This window comes from Artemia sp. Qi Xiang Cuo, chromosome 8, assembly GCF_049724085.1.
Source record: "Artemia sp. Qi Xiang Cuo chromosome 8, ASM4972408v1, whole genome shotgun sequence".
Lineage (NCBI taxonomy): Eukaryota > Metazoa > Arthropoda > Branchiopoda > Anostraca > Artemiidae > Artemia > Artemia sp. Qi Xiang Cuo.
In genome coordinates this window covers 35,944,912-35,972,481 of record NC_142801.1, presented here as the reverse complement: position 1 = coordinate 35,972,481, position 27,570 = coordinate 35,944,912, and the positions used below count along the sequence as shown (strand labels likewise).

The window sequence follows — 27,570 nt, the reverse complement described above, 5'->3', positions numbered from 1 at the left end:
CACAGAAGCAACTTGCCGTGACACTGCATAAATTCAATACCATTCTGTCCCAGAGACTCAAATATTCTCAAAAGTCTCATGACCGGCAACTTTATCAATCACAGCTTTTCGTTTCAAAGACTGTCAAGATCCTGCGATGTCTAAGTGGTAACGATTGTCGCTTGATTTTCTTTTTTTTTTACTTGAAAAGAAGCAGCAGCGTTCCATGGTAGTCTTACATAAGCGGCCACCGTATCTTTACTTTGAAGGAGTCTTTAGAAGAGCATTCATTTTTGCCAAAAATCTATAACAGGCTGCTGCTGGGAAACACTCAACTACTGTGGCGTACGCAATCACGAAAAGAGGGATGCTAGAAATAAATCCACTTTTATTTTCTGAATCAGTCCAAGTATATGCTTCAGGCGCATTCATCAGAACTCTCCTACACTTAGATTATACTGATGATTCAAGCATTCTAGATGAAAATGTTAGCAAAATGAAGAAATTTTCAGAGGTTTAGCGAGTTGTGGGTGCAAGAATAGGTTTGGAATTAACGTTAGGAAGAATAAATTACTAACGCTTGAAATAAATAAACGTAAAGAGGTGATGTTGGGTAACGAGAAGATCGATCAAGTGTACAGCTTCATCTATCAAGGTAGTATTATTTGTAAAGACGGTAAGTGAAGATGTTAAAAGTGAAGGAGTTAAAAGTAGAATAGCCAAGACCCAGGGTGTTTTTTCATAGTTGAAAATAGTTTGGAAGAACAAAAAGATAAGTCTGCGTACCAAAACTAGAATATTAGAAGCTACAGTGACAACAGTGGTCAAGTATGATTCTGAAGCGTGAGCGCTCGGAAAAACAGAGGAGGATTTGCTAGATATTTTCCTGATAAATTGCCTACTGATTGCTTTGGGTACCCGACTGCATGACCATATCTCAAACAGTAAGTTGTACGAAAAATGTGGTTCAATCCTGCTTTTTGGGGCTAAATGAGAGAAAGATTGAGATGGCTAGGACAGGCTCTGTGGATGAAATATGACAGATTGCCAAAGATCGTCCTTGTCCACCAACCGTCTAGGGCCAAACGAAAGGCAAGTTGTCCCCGAATAGGGTGGAGGAATGTCGCAAAGAAAAATTTAAGGGAAATGGGAACTTCTTGGTATGGTGTAAGAGGGGGCTTTAAACATATTGGGATAGAGGAGGAGCGTGCGTAGCTACGTTGGCCTCAGGCGGCTTGGTGCTGCAGTGAGTTGTTAGTAGTAGTATTAGTATTAGGCTCAGTTCGTTAAAGACAAGCATCCGAATCAATATCCTTTCCCACAGCAGCTTCTTCCCCTTCACAATATCAGTCATCTCAAAAACGTTCACTGGAGATTTAAGAAAAAAAAACAAAAAAAACACCGTCCCTCAAGGTGCTTGAGGGAGAGGAGACAATCAGCGTCTTCTACCCTGAAAAGTCAAAAGCATACTATATTTGTCATAGTGAAGACCATGAGGCAAAAGATTGTCAGAGGAGTATAAAAAAAAATCAAAGAAGACAGAATGTGTTAAGACCCAACCCTGAGAATCTAGGATCCTCGTGGGGAATGCAACCTAGTGCTACGCCGAAACCACCGTCAACAGGTAGTACGGCAGTTGAGGGCATTAAGGCACTGTCACCATCAGCGGCAGTAAACATTATGCTGCAAAGTATAACAAGAAATGTCCGCAAAGGAAGCGGAGTGAAAAAAAAACATCTGATCTGAAAAAGGGAGTGGCGAAAAGCGGTGAAGCAAGCAAGCATGAAGAGAAACAAAAATAACAGTGGTCAAATATGGTTCTGAAGCATGGGCACTACAAAAAACGGAGGAGGATTTACTAGATTTTTTCGAGAGGAATTGCCTATGGATTGTTTTGGGATCCCGACTAACTGACCGTACCTCAAACAGTAAATTGTATGAAAAATGTGGTTCAACCCCACTTTCTAGGGCTATAATGAGAGAAATGTTGAGATGACTAGGATAAGTTCTGCGGATGAAGGATGACAGATTGCCAAAGAACGTCCTTGTCAGCCAGTCATCTAGGGCCAAAGCAAAAGCAAGTCTATCCCCGAACGGGGTGGGAAAATGTCATAAGGAAAGACTTAAGGGAAATAGGAACTTCTGGGAAATTCGTTATGCAATCTATCCATTGTTTACACATACGATTTGTTTTTGGAGGCGTTCAGGGAATGTTGAGGGAAGTTTTGAACTAAAAAAAGAATATTAGCTGCATGCAGGTTGTCAAAATAGCGTATCAACAATATATCAGGAATGGCTTAGAGTATTAAGTTGAAACTTTCAGGAAATGATGAGGGAAATATACGACTGACCATACGGCAATGTGTGCAAGCTACAACTACTATATCTACTACTATAACTACTACTACAACTACTATTACTACTACTACTACTGCTGCTGCTCTAACTGCTTACTACTACTATTTCTACTACGACAACTAGTACGGTTAAGGGTATTAAAGTAAAAAATTCAAGAAGTGTTCTAGGGAAAGTTGAATAAAATCAACACGCACAAAATGAATGAAGATTGTCAAAAGGGTACATCACTAATATCTTAGGAACGGTTAAGAATCTTAAGTTGAAACTTACAGGGTATGTTGTTGGGGATGTTCAACTATCTAAAACGCACTATGTGCATACTACTACTGATACCACTGAAACTAAGAGACTTAAGATGAACATTTCAGGGGGATCTTGAAAAAAAAACGAAACACGATATATAAATATATATATATATATATATATATATATATATATATATATATATATATATATATATATATATATATATATATATATATATATATATATATATATATATATATATATATATATATATATATATATATATATATATATATATATATATATATATATATATATATATATATATATGTACGCCCACCCAATATGCTAAACAAAGCAAAATTGAAGACATGGTTTATAGAAATAAAATAGTAGAACTTACTTTCTATATGGCCAAACAATTCGATGAAACACAGGTAAAATTTTTGCTTTAGTTTCTTTATCAAGCAATAGAACAATAGTTCTACAGCCCGGTTTCAATAGCCGAACCATCCCATTATATGTTTCTCCACGCAATTCATGCATCTTTAGCTGTAATGTTGCAGTGCTCGCAGTGCTACCACAGCTATTTGAAGACGGCGATGAAGCTTTAGATCTTTTAGCTTGGATATTCTCCTCTTCCAGGCTTCTGCAAAAAATAAAAATAAAACAAGAAAACCTGGAATTATATCTAAATAGCAAAAAAAACAAGTTAACACTGCCAGTGCAATAAACAAAATTGTAAGCAATCAATGTGATAGTTAAAATGCAAAATGTGTTCAATAAACATTAAGCTTGAACTAAGAAAGTTAAATGTAGCCTAGATATAACAAGATAAGAAAAATTTATCAATTATGTAGTTTCTTCCCGATCAGAAACCAGATTTATTAAGACCAAAAAAAAAAACAGAGAAAATCCAAAAAGGAGAAACAATACTGATTTTGATATTAATATAGCAATCACTAGGTTAAAAAATAACAAGGATTGTTTAGTGCTTGCTTATGTTTTTGACAGAGCAGAATGTACTTAAGTACTCTTTATTAATAGCTTTTCTAACCTGGCTTCAAGGACAATTATTTATTATTTGCCGTCCTGAGTTTATTTTGTAATTTTTGTTTTAATTCTTATTCCAAAGAATATTTCAAAGAACATACAGAGTTAAAAGCCAATTAAGTGCTTTAATGTTATACATAAAGTGTAGAAACAGAATTAAGTGATTTCGCTTCTATCTAGGGATGTTTAAAGTAATAAATTTGCTGGAAATAATTATAATTTTGTTCTATGGTAAATATAACAATTAAATCAGGTTTAATTAATAAAATTTAAATACTGTATAAACCCATTAATCCTTTCTTATACGTGTGACTACTTCAATTTTGTTTTCTTTTTTTTAAACTTGCTGGCTTGGCTGTTTTGAACACAACTCCGTGAAATTATAAATACAAAAAGAGGGGAGGGTTAGGGAGAGAAATATCAGACAAAAATACAAATCTTAACCAAGATCAACATGTTAGTTTCATGTTTAAATTTTTCATAACTATATAATCTTTTACTAGTATATGTAATATAGTTTCATTAAACAGTTTTATTCATTTTCTATCACGCTAAATAAAGTATCGCTTTTAATACCTATCTTAATAAATACCTTTTATTAAGCTGACTTTCCAGCGATCCATTTTTTAAATGTTTTCAGGGACTTGGATTCAGGTAATTTGCCCGCTGGATTATCAAAGTCAAGTAGAAAAAGAAATTTTCTAAGGCTTTTATAAAATTAGTTGAAGCGTACTCAAATCTTTTTCTAACTGTTCCACTTGTTTGTGAAAGCTATCAGTTGGAACCCACACAAGAAAATGACAGTAAAGCAATACGATGGAGACTTAAAAGTCTTCCAAGATTCAATAGAAAAAGTCTATTCCGAAAACCAGCAGGAAGACTTTCTGAAACCGAAAGATGAAAGAACTAAGCTCTGACTTACGATAAATAATATCAGCAAATAATAATTTATTACAGCCTTTCTTTCTTTTTTATGCTTTTAATTAATTATTTAATTTATAGTAGTCCTGAAATGTAACAGGATTTCCAAACCCACAAAGGGAAAGGAAAAAAGGAAGTTAAGTGACCCTTGATTAGACTAAGATTAAATTATGAGCAGTGCAGAAGCGTTGACTCAATCAAGAAGCATTGTGTCTCATAAAGATTTTTTTTTTTTTTTTTTTGTCTTTATACAGAACAGATGGTCGTAGGAACTTTAGAAGGGCTTACTCGATATGCCTTCGGGTGCCCTCAAAACAACGAGGATTCGGGTTGAAATTCTAGCCAGCCATAATAATCATAAAGTTTGAAAAGAAAGACAAAATTTCTATTGGAGGACACAAAATGGGCAACTACAAGGGTAAAAACTCCGCATTATGCAGATAACTCGCGTAAGTTGGTGGCTTCATAGAAGCATCTTAATAGAAATCAAATACTAAAATACAAAACAAAAAACAATTTTCTCAAATGAACCTAAAGAAGGACATTCGAACTTAAAACAAACATAAATTATTATATAAAACAGTTAAACCGCTGCATTCCTGGAAGCATATTAGATAACAACAAAAATGGTTAGTGGCTAATTGTCACGGTTTTATTTAACAATTGCGTTTTTAAAATGCATGAACTGAATATTTTGTCTCATAAAAAAATATGTAAATGTAAGGCCTTTCAGTCTCGAAGCGGGGAGGGGGGCTAGCTGCCCTCCAACATTTTTGGTCGCTTAAAAAGGGGACTAAAACTTTTGATTTGCGACCAAATGAGCCCCCTCTCAATCTTATAGGATAACTGGTTCGATACGATCACCACTGGAAAAAAAACACGCATTCATGATCTTGCTTCTGGCAAAAATGCAAAATTCCACATTTTTGTATATAAGAGCTTGAAAACTCTACAGTAAGGTTCTCCGACATGCTGAATCTGATGGTTTGATTCTCATTAGGATCACTTGATTTGTTGAGGGTGTTTCCCCCCTTTTTAAAAATTGGGCGAATTTTCTCAGGCTCATAACTTTGTATGAGTAATATTAAACTTGATGAATTTTATATATTCTGAATCAAACAGTTCGTGGTAACGAACTGTAAGTAAGGATCGACCCGGCTCGTAACCGAAACTCTAAAAAAAAGCGGAATTTTGATACCAGTAGATACATCAAAAGAATCGGGTTTTTATGCTGATTTAAAATATATAAGTTTCATCAAGTTTAGTCTTACCCATCAAAGGTTACGATCCTGAAAAAAATTGCCTTATTTTCGAGCTCCTATCTGCAAAACGGGAGGATATTTCGTGGGAGGATATTTCCATGGAGGATGTTTTCATGGGGGAAGGGACATTTCTATGAAGGAAGTCCCTTCCCATTCTGGGAAGGGACATTTCCCAGATTTATTTAAAAAAAACTACCAGAAATTAAATAAAAAAACAAATTTTTTCAACTGAAAGTAAGGAGCAACAGTAAAACTTCAAACGAACAGAAATTATTACGTATATGAGGGGGTTCACCCCCTAGTCAATATCTCGCTTTTTACGCTAAAGTTTTTTTTAGTACTTTCAAAAGAGCTATCTATTTTAATCAACCGGCCTTTGTGATTCAGGGATTTTAGATTCGAAGACAATTCGAACTTTAAAAATTCACCCCTTTCCCTAGGGGTTGTGAGGGGTCATGTCATTCCCAGAGGAATAGTTATTTGACCTTTCAACTATTCTGAACAGAATGGCTTTCTCACAATTTTATCCGATGTCTTCGGGGGAAAAAGGGGATGGGAGGGGTGCTAGCTGCACTCGAACCATTTGTATATGTAATCTATCTTCCGGCAAAAATACAAAAATTCCACATTTTTGTAGATAAGGGCTTGAAACCTCTACAATAGGGTTCCCCGATATTTTGAATGTGATGATGAGATTTTTAGTAAGATTCTATGACCTTTAGGGAGTATTTCCCCTTATTTCGAAAATAAGGCAATTTTTTTCAGACTCGTAGTTTTGATGGGTAAACCACAAACTTAATGGGATTTGTATGTTTGAAATCAGCAGAAAAAACCAATTCTTTTGATGTATCAAATGTTTATCAAAATTCCTTTTCTTTTTAATTTCGGTTACTGCTGGGCCGTGTCACTCTTTACCTACAGTTTACTTTTTGTAAACTTTTTGAAGATTAGTTTTTGCGCTTGCTACGAAAATTTATGCTTGTAAGCGCTGGTAATTCTTAATGTTTACTTTTTTTCATGGAAACGTTTGACGAATGCAAAATACGATTTCAATAGCACTATAAGCTGATTTCATGAAAGGTGAAAAACAATTCAATCAAGTTGTGAATACAGACAACGGCCAATCCTGCCAGTTTTCTAAACAAGTCTAAGCTAACAACAATCACAAACCCTTCAATAAAACTGCTGACGAGAACTTTGACCGTTTTTTTTCTTTCGTTTTGTCGAATTCCTTAGTGTCTTCTTGCTTTGCACAATATTTCAGAAGCATAAATACTTCTTAATTATTAGAAATGATTTTCAAAATTAAAGTTTAACAACTTCCAAGGCTTCAATTAAAAATAATGAACTCTGTCTATTTTTTTTTAAAAAGCTCTGGTCCACCCTGGTAACAGAAAACAAGCAATAAACATAGATTTAAGGTAATTGATCATTACCTACATTCGTTTATCATAAAATCTTGAACAACTAATCAAAAGATATACAAAAAGCTGCCTTGGAAACACCAACAACTTGTTATCCTGCGCATTAGCCTTTCTAAGACAACAAAAAAGAGCGTTGTAGCAAGCCGAATATTAACTAGCAAGTATGCTTTTTTTTTTTTTTTTTTTTTTTTTTTTTTTTTTTTTTTTTTTTTTTTTTTATTCGAGCAGACTTATAATGCTGTGTTGATATGTTGGTAATTGGAAGATGGGGTAACCCTATACATATGTGTAATGTAGAGTATTCTAGGAGTAGCCACACAAGCCAAGAATACTGGGCTTCGTTCTTTTTCTTATATATATTAGTTATGTAATAAAGATCACCATTTACTAAAAAAAAAAAAGAACTTTGGCATAATTAGTGACAGTTAGTCATTAGCAACGGGATTAATTTAAGACACTGACTTTGTTATACAATTTTAGCGTTTATTGGAAGATTAAGCAAGAAAAAACTGGTTTTTAATTATTTGGCGTTTGTTGGAAAATCGTTCCGGGGAATCGTTCAGTGGAAGTCGTTCATTTCATAATAAAGGATGGTAAGATTATAAGGGATGTGCACATCGGCAAACTAAAATATAAGATTTTTCCAACAAAAGTAAAAAGTGACAATTAAAACTTATAACGAGCAGAAATTATTCCGTACTGGAAGGTTTAAATTCCCTTCGCAAATAAAAAACAAAGAAAGACTTGCATTTCTCATAAAAATAACATTTTCAAAAAATAACTTTAAAAATAGCTTTCAAAAACAACTTTAAAACTGATGACATCAGGTCCTCCCATAAAAAAAAAACAAAAAAAAACTTACTCCTATCCTTCATCGATATACCCCCAAAAGAGGGCACTCTGGATAAAAGTAAACTTTTACATGTTTCAAGGAGTTCCTTTTATGAAGTACGGTATGGCTTAATTATAGCAAAAGATAGAGTATACATTCTTATATTTTGAAGTTTACGTTGTTTTACGTTACAATCTCTATTGTCCTTGATTAAATTATGAAGTCAATTTACTAATAGTAATATCTTGCATTAGTAGCCAGCTCTTTAGTTATATTATTAATATACTTTTAGAGCCTTCTTTATACTTTCTTTTTTTAATCACACAAGGAAAAAAAACCTTCAGGTTTTTCTTAGCTGGAACCTAGTAAAGAACGCTTAGATTGTCAAATAAGCTCAGCCTTAGTTTCCACTGACATTTTTATGCACAGAATTCGTTCCAGTCTTAATACTCTCTGATATTTGTACGCCATCAGCGGTTTCTTCAGCTCGCATCACTTTGATACGATTTGAAGTGTTTACTCCACTGTTCAATCCTGTGTTTGTCCCATCCTTTCTTGTTGTACTCCTTAGCTCCTTCGTTCCCTTATCTTTTTCTGATTTTGTCTCTGTGTTTGAAGATGAGTTCGTTCCTCTTTTCTTAGTTTCAATTTGCTTCGACAGAGGTAAGATGTCGTACCAACTGTTGGCTATTTTGTCATAAAAAACAGAGTTAATAATTAAGTTACGTTATTCATTGGCATTAACTGGCGTTACGGGCTCTGAATCAGTTTTCTTCATTTAAATCACAGGTCAAAAAGTTCCTATTTGGTCGAGATGCATGGTGAGAGCAGGTCCCTTGTAAGGGTTTAGTTTTTTATGCGAATTGATTAATTAATTGAGTCACTAAACACAGGTTGTTTGACCTTGTCATAGTGGCTATGCTTGTTTAATTTGATTTGTTGTTTTGTGAATTGATCAATAAAGGAATCTCATCTCTCGCATTAATATTCTGCGCTTGATGACCCTTGGCCTATGACGACGTCGTATATTCATTTGCAGGAACAGGGCAGGTACAACCCCTGGATTGGCTCTTGTCATGTTATTCTGACGTTATGACATAATTTATAGATATTTGTAAAAAAAAAAATCAAGATGGGTTCTAAACCTCCTGGTGAGGGTTCTAGACCATAAAAACTCCATCGGCTATCTTAGAGTTTTCATTCCCCGGCATTTTGGCCCTCTTTAAAGATCCGGGCTAAAAAATTCAGTTTTTTTGCGAAAAATTGCAATTTTTGCTTTTAATCCAATCACTTTCCCTAAAAGAGCGCGAGAACTTCTGATTTCCGATCGATTGAGCCCTCTCTCAAGGTTATACTACCAACCTGTCAATACAAAGTAGCCGGGGGAGGGGGTTGGAGAGAAAACATGAAGGCCACATCGTTTTTGATTAAATCAGCGGCCTCAGTAAACACACTATGATAAATAGTAATACTTACACCAGATATGCCATCACATATGCAACAGCCATGATGAATACGATTGTAGCAATCACAGAAACAGCGGCCAGGAGGTCTTCCTTTCGTATTCTATCTTTGATCGATTCCAATAGTATTAATATTCGATTGTAAATCCGTTGCAATAGTCCAGCGGCATTCTCGTCGACCAATTCCTGAAATTTAAGCAAATAAAGTGATTTATGCAAGAGTACTTAACTAGTCTTCACGGTGTCAACGTCTAACTAATCGGATCAGACTATACTTCATTTTCACTTTTTTGATGGTCTGAGGTACTTGTTGGTTAAAATTGATTACATTTTTGCGAAGACTGATTCTTGGATATATAGTCGTGACTTAATGAATATAAAATATGGACACGACAAACATGGTTGAAATTCGGTATTAAATTTTGTTTCGAGAGCAATGCTAGCCAAAATAAAACATCAATTGATTATTAATCGCGCTGTAGAGTTTTTTCTCCAGAGATAATATACTGAGTGCGAAAGAAATGATACTACAAAAATCTGGCCTACCGGACCCTTTCCGTATATCAGTTAAGAATGAAGAAGATGTCTTGGATTTTTTAAAATTCTTTGTCAAATCGGCTAAACAAAAGCGTCAGCTACCTACATTCGTCATTTTGAAACTACCGAGGTCCCTGCATGCGGAGAAGAGATAAGTGCATGCATAACAATTAAAGCAATGATATGTGCCGTCGTTTTGAAGGCATCATGGAACGACTGAATAAAGGTGACTTGCTATTTTTAATCAAACCAGTTTCCCTGCCAACCAAACGCCCCCACAAAGCTTGCTTACTCTGTAGTCGTTACAAGCCCTTCGCCACTGAAAACTCCATCAGAGCGAAGTGTTTATAGAATTGCACGTGGTAAATCCCTTGATGCTTCTAAGGTTGAGCTCAGACCCGGAAAAAAGGGGTGGTGGGTAGCCATTACGCAGAAGGCTGCAGCGGAGAAACTGGCGCTTGCGACTAACAGTCAAAATCTGGGTTCCGGTGCAGAACTAAAAACTCTCTCGCATATCGGTATAGTTAAAGGGATTCCCGAGTCGCTTATTGCGTAGGATATGCGAAGTTTAATAGTCGGTTGTGAGAAAGCTAAAAAAAAAATGCGGGAAATCACGCGCCTTCAAGCTGTTTTTTCCAAGTAGAGATACCCTTAATACTGCCACAAAATTTCCGATTAGAATTTACTTTGAACGCTTCAGAATCCAAGAATATATTTATCTTCTGAAACGTTGCCTCGATTATCATAAAATCGGTCATATGTCAAGACAGCGTAAAAATGCCAAGAAATGTGGCCATTGCGCTCAAAATTACCACGGTTCGACCAAAGAAAGTCCGTGTCAAAGTCCGATCCGCTGTTTGAACTGTCAAAGCACCAAACACACGTACAACCATGCTAACTGCCCGTCGAACATGACCTTGAAGCTGAAAAGCCAATCTGTTCGAAATGGTTGAGCCCCATACTAAAAAGCGCGTCGCGTCATGGAACCTAATGTAAAAATCATGCAAAAATCAATGCAAATCAATGCAAAAATCGCCGTGGTAGAAGAACATAAAAAAATCATATGCATACAAGAACATTTTCTCTTTGCTGACAATATGAAACTACTCGATATAGTGCTATCACATGTGTTCCACTTCGTATCCACGAAAAGACCAAGAAAACAAGGGCGCCCCTCTGGTGGACTTACCACAATAATAGACAGACATACTAACTCTGAATTGTTGGCAAAAGCTGATCATTTTCTTGCAGTGAAAGTGGGTGATACAGTCATTGTGAATTTAATACCTGCCGACTGAGTAAAATTAGAGCCTTGTACCTCCATTGGCTTCTGTTGGGGGACTTTAATTGTGACTTATTGAAAAGCGATAGTCTACGTACGGCTCTGCTTCTCAGCCGGATTCCAAATGAAAGCGCTCTTCTACCCAAATTGGCTGATTTCACATATATACACCACACAGGATCAGTGTCTGATAATGAGCATGTGCCTTTTCCCTGTAGTATTGCTAGTCGTACAGTAAGTGTAAGCGTACTTAATGATTTTGTAGTATCTGATCATTTGCCTTTGTCTTTTAGTATTCTGGCTCCCTTAAATTGTGCACGGGTAATCCAACAATCTAAGTGGCTTACTGTAGTAGGTTGTAATAAGGTTGATATACTCCAGTACCAGCATTGCATTGATAATCTTCTCGCTAAGATAAAAATACCATTTGAGCTTCTCCAGAATTCGGTTGCGTTTTCAATTAATGAAACTCGTCTAAATTAAATATATATGCGTCACTTACTTCACAATGCCTGATTACAAGCAGAAAAGCAGTTTGTTCCTCGCACTGAAGTACGAGTTGGATCCCAAGTGAAGGGCTGGTTCCAGAATTCTTTACTTGTTGAAGCTTGTAATAAGGCCGAATTTTGGCTTAGTATCTGGATAGATTCCGAGTGTCCCAGAAGCGATGTTGTAAATCAGATCCGTTTATCCATCAAAACCGTTTTTCAAAAGAGCTGGAGAAACATAGAGCTACTATTCGTTCCAATTTTTCTGAAAAAATTTTTAATAACCCAGGACTTTTGTGGAAATATTTAACATATAAACAAGAACAAAAGCCCAACCCATCATCTAATATCCCTTCCGAACTGTGGGAACAACATTTCTCGAGAGATTTTTCAGAACCTGACCTACTAATCGAAAATCCTTCCAATGTCATACATAAAAAGAAACTTTCGATAGAGGTCAAATAAACGTTCACTGTAGCTGTTTCTGACGTTTACAATACAATCCGTAAAGTCAACAAGCCTCTCTCAAGAGGTATAGTTCACGTCTGCTATAAACATCTTGTATATGGAACCCCTTCACTTCTTTCCCACCTTGCTCTACCAAATGGTGCTCACAAAAAGAATAGTTCCTCCCTCGTTTTCAACTGGCCGTCTTACTCCTGTCTCTAAATAAAATAAACTCTTAAATGAATGTTCATAATACCGGCGAATAACGGTAGCTATAACTTTTTGTAAAATTTTGGAGAAGTTGATAATGTCTAAGTTGATAGATAAATGTTATATGACCCCATACCAGTTTGGGGTTCCAGAAAGGAATAGGGTGCGCTCCTTCACTGACGACCACTTGTTATAGGCCACTTGTCGTGCTTTTGATTCGATAATTGACGCGTATATCTTCATTGAATTGTATAAGCGCGGGGTCAGTACTGGGATTATTCGTACTTTGTATGATATTAATAAAAAAAAAAAAAATTTCCTAAAAATAAGTTTTTAAAAGAAAAGTAAAGGCAATTTTAAACTTAAGCTCAGCAGATACAAATACCTTTTAGAAATCAAACTCAAAACGACCAGAAATTACTATTAACGAATAAATGAAACCCAAAAAGAACAGAAATTAAATAAACAGTCATAGCAAAAACACACAACAAGTAATAATATAAAGGAATAAATAGATCTTAAAGCGAGTAATGCTTAGACTGAATATGAATATCAAGCTTAAAACGAAACAAAATATTTTCCTATTGAAGTATAAATGAAACTAAATACAAACAGAAATTAAATAAACAATCAATGCAAACAAACATACAATAGATATTAATGTAATTAATAAATAAATCTTAAAAAGAGTGAAACTTAAATTGAATATGCAAATCAATCTTGAAAGGAACAAAAATCACCAAAAACAAGAATTTGGGTATGACCTCCTTCTCTCACTCTAAAAGTCTAAAGCTTACTGTGTCATTGGCGCTTTACTGAAAACCAATTTTATGACAAATATTTTCTTTAGTGCTTAATATTGAAAATAAACAATAAAATTATAGTAACATTTTGAACTGATGAGGTTTAAGCAGATAATATCTTAATACATCAAATATTCAGTTCAATTTATTGGCTTTTTTTAAAGTTGTTAAAGACGAACATAGTTTCACTACAAACAAGTGATTGTATACTGCCTCCGTTACTAACTGTAAATAAAACCAAAATCCTTCTGCTTTATTGGCGCTTAACTAAAAACGGATTATATTACAAATATTTTCTTTTCCAGTTCTTACAGTACTGAAAATAAAAATACAATTACAGTGAAATAAATTCTTGAACTGATGGATCTTTCAACAATTAATATCATTATATATCAAATATTCAATTTGATGTTGTTTATACTTTCCAAGACTGTTCAAGACGTATACAGCTTTCAATAAAGTGCCAATGATGCAATAGGTTTTGGACTTTTAAAGTGAGAGAAGGAGGTAATACCCAAACTCTTGTTTGTAGTAATTTTTGTTCGTTTAAAGCTTGATTTGCATATTCAATTTAAGTTTCACTCGTTTTAAGATTTATTTATTAATTTACGTTAATATCTATTGTATGTTTGTTTGCATTGATTGTTTATTTAATTTCTGTTCGTTTTTAAGTTTCATTTAAGCTTAAATAGGAAAATATTTTTGTTTTGTTTTCAGCTTGATTCTCATATTCAACCTAAGCATTCCTCGCTTTAAGATATATTTATTCATTTATATTATTACTTGTTTTATGTTTTTGATATTATTGTTTATTTGATTTCTGGTCGTTTTGGGTTTCATTTATTCTTTAATAGTAATTTGTGGTCGTTTTGAGTTTGAATTTTAAAAGGTGTTTGTCTCTTATGAGCTTAAGTTTAAAATCACCTTCGCTTCTCTTTGAAATATTTATTTTTTGGAAATTTGGTTAAAATTTTTGTTTGTTTTTTATTGCAAAAAGTATTAAGTTTTAAAAACTCTTCATTTCAAAGTCAAACTTAAAAAAAATTAAATATTCATCAAAGCATCAAAACTGGTATCAAATTAACAGTATCAAAGTGAAAAAATGGGTTTGTGTCAACCTCGGAGTTTTTATTATCTGATGTTTGAACTATTTTTAACAAAATTGCTATCTCAAAATTTTTATCGGATGGGTTTGTCCAATAAAATTTTTTATTGGATGCATGTGGGAAAATAAGGTTTAGGGGGGGGGAAGCTAGTTACCCTCCAACATCTTTTAACAAATGAATAGTTAATTAAGAATGTCGATGTCCAGTCGAATGTACCCTCTCTGAAACATAAACGATAAAGTTGTGTGTGTAAAACCTAGTGTGCCCCCAGGGCACTACTAACAACCCTCGAACAGAAGGTTGTGGGGGAGTTGTTGTCATCCTCAAAGACCTAATTCCCAGAACTTAAAACTACGTTTAATAAAATGACTCTCTCAAAATTTAGATTGAATGCGTTTGGGGAAAAAGTGGGCGTGAGAGGGGGGTTAGTTGCCCTCCAATCACTCTAGACTATTAAAAAAGGCACTAGCCCTTTGAATTTCCAATCAAATGAGCTTTTTTTGAAGTTTCTACGACACCGAATTCTATAAAAACCTTATATGTCCCCAGGGTATAACTTAAAACCCTTGCCTTGAGGGTTGTGGGGGAGTATCCTCCTCAAAAACATATTTTCTACCTGAAAATCAACTACGCTGAACAAAATGATTATCTCAAAATTTTGATTGGACGTGTTTGGGGGAATGATGGGCGTGAGGGGGGGGGCTAGTCGCCCTCCAATCACTTTCGACTATTAAAAAGGGCACTAGCCCTTTGAATTTCCAGTCGAATGAGCCTGTTTTGAAGATTCTACGACAACGCCTTCTATAAAAACTTTATATGCCCCCAGGGCATAACTTAAAACCCTTGCCCTAACGGTTGTGGGGGGGTGTCCTCCTCAAAAACATCTTGTCTATCTGGAAATCAACTCCGCTGAACAAAATGTGTATCTCACAAGTTTGATGGGAGGTGTGTGGGGGACGCTTGGGCGTCGGGGGGCTAGCTGCCTTCCAATCACTTTCAACTATTAAAAAGGGCACTATCCCTTTGAATTTCCAATCGAATGAGCCTTTTTTGAAATTTCTACGACAACGCCTTCTATAAAAACCTTATAAGCCCCCAGGGCATAACTTAAAACCCTTGCCCTGAGGGTTGTGGGGATTTTTCCTCCTCAAAAACATATTTTCTATCTGGAAATCAACTACGCTGAACAAAATGGCTATCTCAAAATTTTGATCGGATGTTTGGGGGAATGATGGGCGTGGGGGGGGGGCTAGTTGATCTCCAATCACTTGGCTTCAAAGGGCCCTCCTAGCCCTTTGAATTTCTAATCGAATGAGCCTTTTTTGAAATTTCTACGACAACGCCTTCTGTAAAAACCTTATATGCCCCCAGGGTACAACTTAAAAGCCTTGCCCTGAGGGTTGTTTGGGAGTGTCCTCCTCAAAAAAATTATTTTCTATCTGGAAATCAACTACGCTGAACAAAATGGCTATCTCAAATTTTGATTGGATGAGTTTGGGGAAATGATGGGCGTGGGGGGGGGGCTAGTTGCCCTCCAATTACTTTCAACTATTAAAAAGGGAACTAGCCCTTTGAATTTCCAACCAAATGAGCATTTTTTGAAGTTTTTACGACAACAGCTTCTATAAACACCTTATATTCCCTCAGGGCAAAACTTAAAACCCTTGCCGTGAGGGTTGTGTCAAAAATATATTTTCTATCTGGAAATCAAGTACACTGAACAAAATAGCTATCTCGAAATTTTCATTGGATGTGTTTGGGGGAATGATGGGCGTGGGGGGGGGGCTAGTTGCCCTCCAATCACTTTCGAATATTAAAAAGGGCACTAGAACTCTCGATTTCCAATCGAATGAGCCTTTTTTGAAGTTTCTACAACACCGTGTATAAAAACCTTATATGCCCCCCTGGGCATAACTTAAAACCCTTGCCCTGAGGGTTCTGGAGGAGTGTCCTCCTCAAAAACATATGTTCTATCTGGAAATCAACTACGCCGAACACAATGGCTATCCAAAAATTTTGATTGGATGTATTTGAGGGAATGATGGGCGTGGGGGGGGGGGGGGCTAGTTGGACACCAATCACTTTCGACTGTTAAAAAGGGCCCTAGTCATTTGAATTTCAAATCGAATGACCCCTTTTTGACGTTTCAAAGACAACGCTTTCTATAAAACCTTGTATGTCCCCAGGGCATAACTTAAAACCCTTGCCCTGAGGGTTATGGGGGAGTGTCCTCCTCAAAAATACATTTTATATCTTGAAATCAACTACGCTGAACAAAATGGCTATCTCCAACTTTGGATTGGAGGTGTTGGGGGGACTGATGGGTGTGGGGGGTGGCTATTTGCCCTCCAATCATTTTTGACTCTTAAAAAGGGCACTAGAACTCTCGATTTCCAATCGAATGAGCCCCCTTTGAAGTTTCCACTAGAACTCTCGATTTCGAATCGAATGAGCCTTTTTTGAAGATTCTACGACAACGCCTTCTATAAAAACTTTATATGCCCCCAGGGCATAACTTAAAACCCTTGCCCTAACGGTTGTGGGGGGGTGTCCTCCTCAAAACATATTTTCTATCTGAAAATCAACTACGCTGAACAAAATTGGTATCTCACAAGTTTGATGGGATGTGTTTGGGGGACTCTGGGGCGTCGGGGGGCTAGCTGCCTTCCAATCACTTTCAACTATTAAAAAGGGCAATATCCCTTTGAATTTCCAATCGAATGAGCCTTTTTTGAAATTTCTACGACAACGCCTTCTATAAAAACCTTATAAGCCCCCAGGGCATAACTTAAAAGCCTTGCCCTGAGGGTTGTGGGGATTTTTCCTCCTCAAAAACATATTTTCTGTCTGAAAATCTACTATGCTGAACAAAATGGCTATCTCAAAATTTTGATCGGATGTTTGGGGGAATGATGGGCGTGGGGGGGGGGGGGGCTAGGTGCTCTCCAATCACTTGGCTTCAAAGGGCCCTCCTAGCCCTTTGAATTTCTAATCGAATGAGCCTTTTTTGAAATTTCTACGACAACGCCTTCTGTAAAAACCTTATATGCCCCCAGGGTACAACTTAAAAGCCTTGCCCTGAGGGTTGTTGGGGAGTGTCCTCCTCAAAAAGAAGTTTCTAGGACAACGCCTTCTATAAAAACTTTATATGCCCCCAGGGCATAACTTAAAACCTTTGACCTGGGAGCTGTTAGAGGGTTGTCATCTTCAAAGACATAATTTCCGGACCTTTCAACTATGTTGAACAAAATGGCTATCTCAAAATTTTGATTGGATGTATTTGGGGAAATGGTGGGCTTGAGAGGGGGGTTGCTTACCATCCAATCACTTTCGACAATGAAAAAGGGCACTAGCCGTTTCAATTTCCAATCGAACGATTCTTTTTTGAAGTTCTGCGACAACACTTTCTATAAAAAAAAACCTGATATGACCCCAGGGCATAACTTACAACCCTTACCCTGAGGGCTGTGGGGAGGGGGGGGAGTTTCATCCTCAAAAACATAATTTCTAGACTTTTTAACTTCGTCGAACCAAATGGCTATCCCAAAACTTTGATTGGATGTGTTTGGGGAAATGGTGGGTGTGCGAGGGGTTTAAGTTATCCTTCAATCACTTTCGACTATTCAAAAGGGCACAAGCCCTTCTAATTTCCAATCGAATGATCCCCCTTTGAAATTTCTACGACGACCCCTGCCATATGAAGTGCCTCTGGAAAAAAAAATAATAATAATAATAAATAGATAATAAAACATTAAAGCCGTATGGCCTTTACTATAGGCAACGCTACAGCGTTGCCTCTGATGTATGCTTGTTGAACTGTCATAATTAATCTGCCAGACGGGATGATTACAGAGGTAGTCTACCCGTTCGCCGTGGAGTAAGGCAAGGTGCCCTTACATCTCCAACCGCGTTTAATAACAGTATTCTGGTCTCACAGTCTCAATCGATTTCCTCTAGTATTTTAGAAGGGATTAACTAAAAAAAAATTGTTTGTACAAAATAAGTTTCTCAAAGAAAAGTAAAGAACTCCATTAAACCAAAACGAGCAAAAATAAAATCAAATAATCTACCAAGCGTGAAACTACCACAAATCAGCATCGATAAATAAATGAAACCCAAAACGAACAGAAATTACAATAAATAACTGAGTCAAACTCAAAACGAGCAGAAATTAGCATGAGTAGGGCTCAAAACCCCTATGCCTTCCCAATGCCAGAACATAATTTTCACTTTATTGAAAAAAATATAAATGTTTTTATTTTATAACTTTAATAAATCAAATAATATTAACATTTTGATTACTAAATATCAGTATATGTATATTAAACTGACAATGCACATTCATTTATATTTTCAGTAAGGTGCAAATTATATTCTGGCCTTGGGATGGCATAGGGATTTTGAGCCCTACTCCTGTTAATTTCTGCTCATTTTGAGCTTGACTCGGTTATTTATTGAAATTTCTGTTCGTTTTGGGTTTCATTTATTTATCGATGTTGATTTGTGGTAGTTTCACGCTTGGTAGATTATTTGATTTTATTTTTGCTCATTTTTGATTTAATGGAGTTATTTACTTTTCTTTTAAAAACTTATTTTGTAGAACCAGTTTTTTTAATTAATTTCTGTTCTTTTTACATTGACACAGTCTTTTCAGGGAAAAAGAAAATAATTCCTTAAATCTTTTCGTTTTTTTAGACTTTATAATATGGCCTGCTATTTGTATGCTAGAGAAGGATTTTCAGCAATTTTTAACAGCATATTGGAAATTAGCATGAACAGAGTGCATTTTGATTTAATCTTAAGGCAACATTTAGTTTTTAAACATAATTGGCAAATGAGAGGGTTCACGTGGGAGGGGGACTAGTTGCCCTCCAAACCACTTTCGACTATTAAAAAGGGCATTACCCCTTTCTATTTTCAATCGAATGAGCACTTTTCGAAGTTCCTAAGACAACTCCTTCGAAACGAAGTGCCCTCGTCTAAACAAAAAAAAAAGAAAAAGAAAAATACATTGTACCCACATCGATCTTTACTATAAAAATATAAAGCCTTCCAACCATTTTCGACTATTAAAAAGGACACTAGCCCTTTCAATTTCCAATCGAATGAGCCCTTTTGAGTTTGACAACAACGTTTTCTATAAACACCTTATATGCCCCAAGGGCATAAATTACAACCCTGCAATGAGGGCTGTGAGGGGGTTGTCATCCTCAAAGACCTAATTTCCAGAACTTTCAACTAAGTTAAACAAAACGCCTATCTCAAAATTTTGATTGGATGTGTTTGGGGAATGGTGGGCGTATTAAGGGCGTTAGTTGCTTTCCAATCACTTTCAACTCTTAAAAAAGGCACTAGCCCTTTCAATCTCCAATCGAATGAGCCCTTTTGAAGTTTCTGCGACAACGCTTTCAGTAAAATCCTTATATGGCCACAGGGCATAACTTACAACCCTTGCCCTGAGGGCTGAGGGAGGGGTGTCATCCTCAAAGAACTAATTTCCAGAACTTTCAACTACGTTGAAGAAGATTGCTATCTCAAAATTTTGATTGGATGTGCTTGGGGAAATGGTGGGCGTGAGAGAGGTGTTAGTTGCCCTCCAATCACTTCCGACTGTTAAAAAGTTCACTAACCCTTTCAATTTCCAATCGAATGAGCCCAGCGTCTTGATGCAACCTATTGCAAATACTTGATAACTTCAATTCAAGTCGTGACCCAGCCATTTAAACATTTGCCTCTCAATTACTTGGACTATCTGTCTTGGCTTTTCTCTGTCTACAATTACCCAGCATTTTGATGCAACCTATTGCAAAATACTCGATAACTTCAATTCAAGTTATCAAGTATTTTGCAATAGGTTGCATCAAGACGCTGGGTAATTGTAGACAGAGAAAAGCCAAGACAGATAGTTCAAGTAATTGAGAGGCAAATGTTTAAATGGCTGGGGCATGTGTAAATGACAGGAGTATGAATGACTCTCTTATTTAACACATATGTGTCAAGCCAGTTTTCGGAAATATATGCCTACCTAGAGTCATAGGCATGCTGATCAAGAATTCAAAAAGAGGCAAACAGGGGACAACCACCTATGGGCATAAGAAGGTCGACCAAGAATTTCAATCACTTTCGACTATTAAAAAGGGCACTAGCCGTTTCAATTTCCAATCGAATGATTCCTTTTTGAAGTTTCTGCGACAAAACTTTCTATAAAAAAAACCCTGATATGACCCCAGGGCATAACTTACAACCCTTACCCTGAGGGCTGTGTGGGGGGGGGGGGGAATTTTTATTGGATGTTTTTGGGGAAATGGTGGTTGTGCGAGGGGTGTAAGTTATCCTTCAATCACTTTCGACTATTAAAAAGGGCACAAGTCCTTCTAATTTCCAATCGAATGAGCCCTTTTTGAAGTTGCTACAACATCACTATCTATAAAACCCTTATATGCCTCCAGGGCATAACTTACAACCCTTACCCCGAGGGCTCTGAGGGGGTTATCATCCTCAACCTAGCTTCTAAAACTTTTAACTACGTTGAACAAAATAGCTATCTAAAAATTTGGATTGGATGTGTTTGGGGGAAAGGTGGGCGTCAGAGGGGTTTTAGTTGCCCTCAAATCACTTTCGACTATTTCGACTTTGAATTTCCAACCGAATGAGCCCCTTTTCAAGTTTCTAAGACAAAGCTTTCAATAAAAACCTTATATACCCCCAAGGCAAAACTTACAGCCTTTAACTTGAGTGCTATAGGAGGGGTGTCATCCTCAAAGATATAGTTTCCGGACCTCTCAACTAATTTCAAGAAAATGTCTATCTCAAAGTTTTGATTGAATATGTTTGGAGATAGGGTGGGCGTGGAAGGAGTGTTAATTGCCTTCCAATCACTTTCGACTATAAAAAAGGGCAATAGCCATTTCAATTTCCAAACAATGATCGCTTTTTGAAGTTTCTAGGACAACGCTTTCTATGAAAACCTTATATTCCCCCAGGGCATAACTTATAACCCTTGCCCTGAGGGCTGTTGGGGGAAGGGGTTGTTGTCATCCTCAAAGACCTAATTTCCAGAACTTTCAACTACATTGAGCAAAATGGCTATCGCAAAATTTGACTGTATGTGTTTTGGGAAAAGCTGGGCGTGAGAGTGGGGTTAGTTGCCCTCTAATCACTTTCGAAGATTAAAAAGAGTACTAGCCCTTTAAATTTCCAATCAAATAAGCCTTTTTTGAAGTTTCTACGACAACGCTTGTGTTGCCTATGATAGATGTATCTCTTATTGCTTATGGGGACGATGTCGTCAACCCCAGCCGAACGGCAGAGGAATTTTCATTGAAAGACATTCTTGAAAGACATTCTTTGAAAAAGTAATGTCTATTCTGAGTCGAGAATATTTAAAAATAAATCTTAAGTGTAACGCTGAAAAGTCAGAAGTGGTACTACTCAACTGGGACACAGTTCTCATAGGATATAAAGTTGATCTTGATGGAGTATCGGTTGCTCCTAGACCGGAAATGAAATATCATGGCCTCCCAATCGGTGACTCTAAAAGAAACTAGAAAGATCCTCATCCGTCATTTCCAGTGCCAGACGTCCAGTGCTTTCGTTTTAACCACCGGCTACTAGCTAAATTGTATAACTCATATGCGCTCCCAAATTTGTTGTACCTTGCACCTTTTTTACATACATTTTCGGCAATGGAACTAAAGCAACTTCGGCAAATTTATTACCGATATGCTAAATATCTCCTCGGCCTCCCCCCTGGGGCAAGCAATTCTTGGGTCAATAGGAGATACGGTATTATAGACCCTAATGCTGCCATCGGCAGATGCATTGCAGCTTACAATAAGGGAATCACTGGACACCCATGATGTTCCCTATTAAAATAGTAAATATATCATGTCTCTTTGTTTTTTTGTGTTTTTTTAGGTTTTTTTTTTTGCTTGTTTATATGTAATTATTGTGCCTGTTATGTATACTGTGTAATTACTTGGTTAATTATTGTGCTTGTGGCTTATTTGTGAATTTTTATTTTATTTGTCACTTTCCTCCTTTTACGTTTCTTTTTTTTTCTCTCTTATACTTCGTTTGTTACTGTGTTTACAACGGGTCATAAACAAATTCAATTCAATTCAATAAATTTTAGTGCGTCTTTGACAACTTTAACAACAAAATACTTAACATTTAGAGGAACAAAAATTACAAAATTAAGCATTAGCTAAGCCAGTCCATGGCCTGAGTTCAGTTAGGCTTATCATAAAATAAAATAGCTATATTCATAGCACATTTATAATCAAACTAAGATAAATGTCTAATTGACATGAAATCTTTTAGCCTATAGGAATAACTCAGTTAAGGCAACACATAATTAAAACAAATAGAAATAAAGTCACTTTAAATACTCTAAGGCACTCGTCTTTCTTCCCTACGGGACTCATTTAGCCTTCTGAAATAAAACCCCTTAATCAAATATTCTTTAACAAAATATCCCTCTATTCAGTGGGAGTATTAGTTACCATACAAATCTGATGATATTGGGTCCTCTTTCTAACTTTCAAGTTGAAATTACGTTTATAAGGCACATTACGAACCCATCACAAACTCGACACTTTTATTCATAGGGCGTACAACTGAAATTTTATTACTAACAAATTTATGGTCTACAAAAGACTTAGAACCTTTCTTATTTATTATAAGTCTTGCTTTGTCTATACACCCTACCCAGCCTACCTGAATTAATCCATTCTATAACACATAATTTCATACTAAAAACCATTGCAGATGAGTTTCCAAAGGTCCAACTAAGTCGAATTCAAAAGTCTAAAATCGTAAACCCAAATATCAATACTAATATTTTTCAACGTCCATGTGACATGGTCCCACCGATTACAAAATTAAATGGTCGCACCCGTACCGCCTAGGGACTAATAAGTCCATTTCGTGGCTAAACAAGTTGCTTATGTTGGCTTACAACCTGAAGACCAGAATTACATGTGACATTCTGTTGAATAGAGGGCTTATGCATCCCTGGACCTGTTAACAACTGAAAAGCTTTTAGCGATTGATAACAAACTACTATCAACAGAAGTTAACGTCCTGCGAAGCGATTCTCAGGTATATTGCCTCCGACTCTTTACATAATTCTCAATTATTGTTCCAAGAGTGAAAATTTGGTCGACGCATCCTCTCCTATTCTTAAAATCACATTGTTCTTCTCTTAAAACTTTATCTATAGCATCTCTAAGTCTAAAAAGTAACATCATACTAAGTAATCAGCTTCCTACAGAAACTCAGCCAACGCCTCTAAAATTAACACACTCGCTCTTATCACCTTTCTTATAGAGAGGTTTCATTTAAGATTTACTAAAATCGTTGGGTACTTCTCCTTTTTCAAAAATGGTATTCGTAATCCTCAGTAGCTTATCTCTAACTTCATAGCCACCATACTTAAAAAACTCATTTGCCATCGCTATCAGCACTCGGGGCCGCATGGTATTTAATTCATTTAGTACTGTCACTAATTCTTCCTCACAAATCTTCCATCACATCCGAAGTGTCATAGACTTTTCCATTCTTTTCTATATCTTTTCTTTTAACTCTATCGCGGTTTAGCACATTCTCAAAATGTTCAGCCATCTCTCTTTAACTCTTTCTTTATCACCAATCGTGGCTCCGTTCCTATTTTTAACTGGGACAAGTCCAGATTGACTATTCCCTCTCAATTTATTAACATGCCAGTGCAATGTTTTATTATTGAGCTGTATGGCTGCATCCTCCAGATCTTGGGCAATTTTGTCCATGGCCTCTACTTCACACCTCCTTAATTCATGTTTTAATGCTTCTTCCACTTTACGTTCCTCTTTTTTCATACGATCTATCGCTCAAATAATTCTTGTACAAGCCCCTCCTCCCTTTTATTAAACATAAATCATTTTCACTAATATTCCTAGTTGTGTTTCTAACTTTCTTCCCTAAGACACCATCAGCGACTTGACAAACTATTCTCTTAAGATTATTCCATCCATCTTCTACGTAGTCAAATTTTAGACTCTCTAGTTTAGTATTCAATTGTCCCTGGAAAGTTTCTCATAAATTCTTATCCTGGAGTATACCAACGTCATGGCTTCCCAGAAGGTAGTAACACTGTAATCTAGTAGCCAAGTAATATAAAGATTGGCACAGAAATTTCTGGGGGGATAGGGTTAACAAAACGAGGCGTGGTTTCAAGGAATCATATTGGCATTACCACTGATTTAGTGGGATTTACTCTCGTATTTAAGTGCGATGCATCGTCTGCAATGCCATTAAGGATGTTCATAGGGTTGCTTATTAAATTTCTATAGCAGGCTTGAACAACCGTCCGGTCATCCACAAGTTTCCATTTATCAAGAAATTCCATAGCGAGGCTGTTAATTATAGCTGAATAAGGAGGGAACCTAGGAGAGTATCTTGGGGTACTCCATTGTAGACAGGGTTGGAATAATTGACAGGATTGGAATAATGATTCTGATATCTGACTACCTGTGATCTATCCAATAAGAAGCAGGCAACCAATTTCACCAGCAGGGAGTTAATATCAAATTTGGTGACAAGTTTCTCAAATAATATATTATGGTTAACAAGGTCAAATGCTTTTTGAAGGTCAATTGAAATTAAACTTAGCCAGCAACTAGACTTTTCGAAAATTTTCCCTATTGAGTTAATAAGAGAAACATGATAATGGAAGGTAGAAGTGAATTTGAGGTTCCCAAATTCCCTAATGTCAGTAAGAGGTAGGATTTTTTCTTTTAGCCGATCTGCAAGGAATCCTTCATATAGTTTCGAGAATATAGGAGTGAGAGAAATTGGACGAACACCTTCAAAACCAGGCTCAGATAGCCACACTCGGTACTCTCATTGAAAAGGATAGGTAAGGGTTTTGAAAGGAATTCACTGAAAGCACTAATAAGAGGAAATGGGATATCTAAAGGGAAACGCTTGTTTTTCTTAGTTTCCCAACTGTTCCTTCGACCTCGGACAGAGGGATAGAGGGCAAATAAAAATATGACACAGAAAAAAGCCTTCGGCTTTTTCCTAGCTGGATATAGCAAAGAACGACCCCAAAGAGTCAGGCAGCAGAGGTCCTCAAACATGATATCATATCCAGTATGAAGAGGCGATCCAATATGATGCCATATTGGATCGCCAAGATGGCATACAAGATCCAATACGAGGATGCAGTTTTTTGTCAAAAACTGTATTTTATTTTTATCATTAAGCTTTGTTAATTACAAAATGCACTAGATATAGCAATTTCCTTTAAAATAACCCCTTAAATAGCTCCCTTTCTCGTATGTTCTGGTGCACCGCTAGCAGTAGAAGAATACAAAGGAAAAAAAGAAGATATATCAGAGCTACCCAAGCAACAAAGTGATTTTCCTTGTTGTTCAAGCCAGGGGACTGCAAGTTTACTGTATAGGCGATTCCATGGCGATTCCAATGGTGTAATTTTGTTTCGATCCGAGGCAATTCTTTAGGGAAATTAAGCTTCTTTTACTTTCCATAGATTTGTTTTAAATATAACATTTTACTGTTAAGACTAATCCAGATAATAGCTACTGTTCCTGAATCAGCTACAAATGGCAATTGTTTCTCACTAGCAAGCAGTTTTTTTGGTGTATTTCAATCTCTAGTTACTATGGGCAATAGTTCATCGTTTACTGGGGTTTTGCTACCGCTACACAAGGACTAGGCTACTTTTTGACAATAGGAAAAAAAACAATCGATACGATTTCTAAAGTAATTTGGCTATGGGCGTCTGAGGTATCAGTTCGATTTTGAAAAGGGGTCTCTTGTCCAAAATAGATTGGAAATCACTGGTTTAGAAGATAGAAAAACTGATTTTGTATCGCATCATATATCTTTTTCTATATTTTTTCATATTTCCATTTCTTTGATCTTAATATTTAATTTAAAGATATAAGATATCACCAAACATAAAAATATGTCTTTTAATAGAGACTTACCATAATAGAACTGTAAACTAGATAATCAATAATTCTACCTGCTGACAGGTGAAGCTTGTTAATGGAACATGGTTCAATTGGAGATATTGGAATTGGAGGAAATTCATTCATTATTGATAGAAATATGTCTTAGCGTTCCAGATGAGATCTTCGGAAAAAAACGTAGGTATTTAAAAGAGAAGTTAAAAAAGGAGAAGGTCGAGAATCTCAAGAGTAAAAGCCTCTTTGAGAATCATCTGTAATCCCGAATCCTCCAAAAACTAGATATAGCCTGAAGTTATTAACAAAACTTAGCTGATTTTTTTTTTCTTCTTTTTGCATTATTATTATAATATCACTGTTGGTGGGAAATAAGTACGGAAAAATAATAAAAATCAACAAAGTCAGCAAAGTGTTGTATATAGCCTAAGATTGTATCTTTAAAATGTAATGATACTATTTCTTGAATATCCTAGTAATTTTTTCGTCATTGCTGTAATGACAAAAGACTGTTTAAAGTCAACAAAATAAATATACAGCCTAAATATATGAAAACACATAAAAATTTTGTATTTTTAAATATTAAAGTTAAAAAAAGGTTTTTCATTTTAGTACTTTCACTTTTATCAAAGCAGATCTTTAAAGTAAATAGACCAAATTTTAAACTATTATTTTGACAGCATGATTTTACTACTGGTGCTATAACAAATGGTACTACTACTACTATTACGACTACTGCTGCTGCTACTACTACTACTGTTGCTACTACTACGACTATTACTAATACGATTACAACTACTACTACTACTGAAGCTAAGGGTATTAAGGTAAAACTTTAAGAGAATGTTGAGTGGGGTGTGGAACTAAATCGAAACCCACTATGTCAATACAGATTATCAAAAGGGCGTAACATCTCAAGAATGGCTTAGAGTATTAAGTTGAAACTTTCAGCACATGTTGAGGGGGATATTAAATCAATCAAAGGGTACTATATGCATATTACTTGTGCTGCTATTACTAATAATACTATTAAGACTAAGGATGATAATGAGAAAATTTCAGGAAAGGTTGAGGGGGATGTTGAATTAAATTGAAACACGCAATGTATATGCAGGCTGTCAAGAGGGCACACCATAAATATCTCAGAAACAGTTTAGAAAATTAGGTTGAAACTTTCAGTACATACT

The 27,570-nt window shown here is 36.1% G+C and overlaps 1 protein-coding gene across 1 annotated transcript in view; it reads right to left on the bottom strand.

Moving 5' to 3' along the window:
- l(3)80Fg (dnaJ homolog subfamily C member 16 l(3)80Fg) overlaps positions 1-27,570 on the bottom strand; it is a 125,756-nt gene that overhangs the window by 45,017 nt on the left and 53,169 nt on the right. The window contains exons 9-10 of the mRNA XM_089093398.1: positions 9,552-9,724; positions 2,987-3,232 (exon numbers count right to left, since the gene is read on the bottom strand). Coding sequence (XP_088949524.1) covers positions 2,987-3,232; positions 9,552-9,724 — 419 coding nt within the window. The remainder of the gene's footprint in view (positions 1-2,986; positions 3,233-9,551; positions 9,725-27,570) is intronic.